Below are 4,247 nucleotides of genomic sequence, written 5' to 3' on the forward strand. Positions count from 1 at the left end.
AATGCATATGTCGACACCGAACCGCCGCCACTTCCACCGCCGCTTGAGCAGCCCCCGAGCAACGCCTTCAGGAAGGAGCACGCCACCGTGGTGTCGTCGTCGCTTGGAATAGGGGGGTCTGAGGTTTTCACCTGAGCTCCTGGGAGGGGTGGAAGGAAGGAGGTCCTCTCCGAAGCCTCCAACGAGGGAAGCAACACCCAAAGGCACTGCCATCGGAGTGGCCGCCACGCCGGCCAAGAGATTCCCCCGGAACCCTTCCAGCCACCGGATCTGCAAGGCCAGCACCCAAGAACGGTGACCGAAGCCACCAAGGGCCGGATCCGCTGCAGATCGGAGTAGATCGGGGTCGAGGATGAACATCACCATGGCCACCAACATCCAGCGAGGAACCGCCGCCGCAGCCGAAGCCCACCACCTCCCCGCCATCCACATGGCCAGGGAAGTGGCCCACCTGTCCACGCCGGCGCCGCCCGCCGCCAAGCTACGCCGCGTGCCACCAGCCATGGCCGCCGCCATGGATCCGAGCCGCAGGCGGGCCGCCAGCCGCGGGACCCCGCGGGAGAGAAGAGCCGCTCCACGGGGGGGAGGCCCCGCCGCCACCGCCACGACGCAGGCTTCGCCCGGTGGTGGCCTCCGGCGGCGGCGAGGGGATTAGTTGGAGAAGGGGGGCCCGGCGGCGGCGCAGTTGGGGGCTGCCGCCCGAGTCGGCTACCCTAGGCGACGCGGGGGCCAAGGGAACTCTGTACGAGAGTCTTCGCCTACCCTATGTCATCTTCTAGATTGTCTGAACTGAGATGTGCCCCCTTCCATACTGAGATTTTATCTTCCTCCAGTGAACACCGCTCCGGCATGAACACCAACAATATTGCCCTATTTTTTGTTTCACATGCAACCATTGTGTTAGCAAAAATCATTAACTATTTCGAATATATTGTAACATCCTCTAAACTGTTTGACCTATATATCGCACACAGTTCCCTTCACAAACGTTTCATTTGCTAGCACATTTTTTTTTTATTTTCTCACATGTGCGACGCCTGCATCGCAAACAGTTCGGTCCAAGGGTGTCTGATAGGTGTGTCTTCATAGCCCCACTCTGCACTTGTGGGAGCTCACAAATATAGGCTCTGTCACGATCAACTCTTGGATCTCGGTGAACATTTCCTCAGCTCTGGAAGGAAGATGGTCATGAAACTACGGTGGCTGCAGAAACAGGAAGGAGGAAAGTAGCTAGGGAAGTTTTTTTTTTTTACATCAATCAATGAAGGATTGAAATCATCCAGTGTATATAATTTGGAAAGCAATCAAATGGGCGACTTATGAGCGCGTGGCTGTCTTGTGGGTACACATGTGTGTAGGATGCGTATGTGTGTGTTTAGACGATTAGGTTTTAGTCCAGTTGACGTGCAATATCATAAAGACATCAACGAATAGTGGACTGATTCAAAGATGCACTATAGCGGCAAAGAAAGAAATGTCAGACTGGCACAACCGATAATGGGGTGTACAAGTACACATTATATTTTTTTCCCCGCAAAAAAAAGTACACATTATATTTTAACGGAAAAACAACTGTTGCGCTACTTGACAAAGGACCTCAGCTTCACTATATTTGTGACCCTGGAGAGCTATAAGTATACATGCGGATGCAGCTCCAATGCCATCCAAAGCAAACACATAAACACGTAGAGCACACGAGCCAGACAAGCGAGAGATGGCCCAACACCAGCAGCAGGAAGCCGTTATTAGCCACTTCTCCCATCCAGGGCATGACCTCGTGAAGCGGCACTACACCGGGCCGTTCCGCTGCGACATGTGCTGGGAGGACCTGTCCGGCGCCGGCTATGGCTGCCGCAGTGGCTGCGACTTTGCAATCCAGGACTCTTGCGCAGGCCACACGCAGACGTTCTCCTCCCTCGAGCACCATGCGCACCCGCGCGTGCTCGTCCAGACCAGCCACGACGCGACCCTATTGTGCGACGTTTGCTTGGGAAGCTGCGCCCCGGGCTCTTTCCTCTACCGCTGCCCACCATGCGGGTTCGATATGCACCCGAGCTGCACGCAGCTGCCCCAGGTCGTGCGCAGCGCGCGGCACGCGTACCCGGCGCATGACCTCACACTGGTCGTCGGCGACGGCCGCTGTGCCGCATGCAACGGCAGCGCGGTGCGCGCGTCGTACTACCGTTGCACGGCATGCAACGCCGACATACACGTCTCGTGTGCAGCGACTTCCACCGACAACAAGAGCACTCATCAAGCTCAAATAGCCCTTCAGGCTGAGATTGTAAGATCTAGGGTCCAAGCGCAGGCTAACCGAGCCGCGTTGGACCTGCTGCGCCCTTGCTGTAAGTTCCTCTTGCATGCATAGACAGGGGTTGCTGCCGCGTCGAAATTTGGACTAAAATTATATTTCTTCATAGTTTTCAGCACATATCTTGCGTTCTGGGATCATGTTTATAATGTTTCTAACTTTTTCCATTACCTGTGCAGATACCGTACAGAGAGAGTACTTCATCTAGATCTGATTCTCTGGATGCATCTGCTCGGCAAGCCCAAATGAATAAAGCGCTTCAACATTTCGTCTCAAAATAGCTTGCGCATACCAAATTGAGCGTGTTTATGTTCACAACTTCACATTCGTGTTTGTTTCCAATCTCAATTCATATCGTTTTAGTACAGTATAAAGTGTGCATCTTCCTCTTTTTTGAGGAACACAAAATTCTTTCATTTGTGCATGATATGAAATCAAAATGATGGCAAGTATTTATATGAACCGAATTTTTTAGTCTTGGCCGGCGGATTTGGGCCTCCCTGCCCATATCTAGCCCACGGCCATGGGAGGCTTCGGCGGCCTTCTTTGCTGCGAGGATGGTATTGGTTGCAGTGATTCTGACGGTGCATGTGCCTTCTTCGGTGTCGGTTGCCATGTGACGGCCGTTTCAACTAACATTGCCATGTCTCCAGCTCCAGAAGTAGCGGCTTTTGAGATTGTTGGGTTACAGGCCGAAGCGGGATCCCTGCTCGGCATGATTGTGCTGGTAGTGGCGACACCTATGGGTGACGTCCCCTTCTTGGAGGCACTCTCATGGCCTGTGTTTCGTGCCCTATTTGGGCACAGGTGGTAAGCCTTAGGTCTAGTTCACCGGATCAGACAGCTGCAGCATCACACTATCATTCTTGTTCATGAAGGCGCTGTCTTGGTGGCTCGTGGTCTCCTTGGTGTTGGATTTGGAGATGCCGGACGGTGTGCATGGCTTGTGCTATTTCTCAGGGGGCGTGGGCATCTTGGGCGCAATGTACGACATCGCTGATGCTTCCTCCATGGCTTCTTCCTCTGGCATGTTTGAGTCCTGCAACCCACTTGCCGATCCTCTAGGCGCTTATGGTGTGACGGAGGTGCCTCACATCGGTCGTGATGTGGTCTTGCTAACCTGTGTTTCGTCTCCTTGCCTTCCCGTCTGGAGTTCGAACTTGTTTTGCTCATACCCACACTTTTTGTGGTGGCTTATTCGGATATCCTCTATGTTGTTGTTGTTCTCTCGTACCTATCAATGAAAAGATATGCAATCATTGCGTATTCGCAAAAATATTGTCTTGGTCGGCGGCCGGAAAACATCTGACAAAATTTAGTACATTCCATTGCATATACTAATCACTGTTTCTGAACAGACACCTATAAAAAGTGTACTTCACCATTAGCATGGAATAATTGACACCTAGAATGCCAGTCCCAAGGACCTCCATGTCATGACCTGAATCAAGTTCCTTCATCTGCATCTGCATGATTGCTTTTGAAAACCTGAGCAAGTAGCAGAATATATCAAGGCTCCCACCTGCAACTCATGACGTCCGAGACGGACGAATGGGGGGATGACGGCCCATAGCCTAAAGTCCCAGACGGAGGAAGAAAAGGGCTCATGTGCAAAATAACAAAGGCTTTATCTAAAATACTTGATAGCAACTATTAATCATGATCCAATCCTGGGGGTTTATGTAAAATAAGGGTCTGAGATTATTAATTGCGACATAAACCAGAATTGTTTATATAAGCTATTAGCTATCATGCTTACGGCAGCGCTACCACCGGCAAGCCGGGATCGTTGCCAGGCCCCTTTCCATAATTCCGCGGCCGCCTTCCCAGGCACCAACACATCGCATTTCTATCCAATTCACCCTCGCTTTAACGTTACTATTTTGACTGCGTCACTAGCCGGGAACAAGAAGCTAACAACTACAAGATTTCTCTC

The 4,247-nt window shown here is 51.9% G+C and overlaps 1 protein-coding gene across 1 annotated transcript; it reads left to right on the top strand.

The window, feature by feature from the left end:
• The first annotated feature begins 1,653 nt into the window (after window positions 1-1,653).
• LOC125522359 (protein VACUOLELESS GAMETOPHYTES) lies at window positions 1,654-2,785 on the top strand. Its single transcript, XM_048687423.1, has 2 exons — window positions 1,654-2,345; window positions 2,491-2,785. Exons 1-2 carry the CDS (start codon window positions 1,715-1,717, stop codon window positions 2,517-2,519), a joined length of 660 nt encoding a protein of 219 aa, XP_048543380.1. The 5' UTR covers window positions 1,654-1,714; the 3' UTR covers window positions 2,520-2,785.
• The last annotated feature ends 1,462 nt before the right edge of the window (window positions 2,786-4,247 follow it).

The sequence above is a fragment of the Triticum urartu genome, chromosome 7A, assembly GCF_056163025.1.
Source record: "Triticum urartu cultivar PI428250 chromosome 7A, HENAU_Tu73, whole genome shotgun sequence".
Lineage (NCBI taxonomy): Eukaryota > Viridiplantae > Streptophyta > Magnoliopsida > Poales > Poaceae > Triticum > Triticum urartu.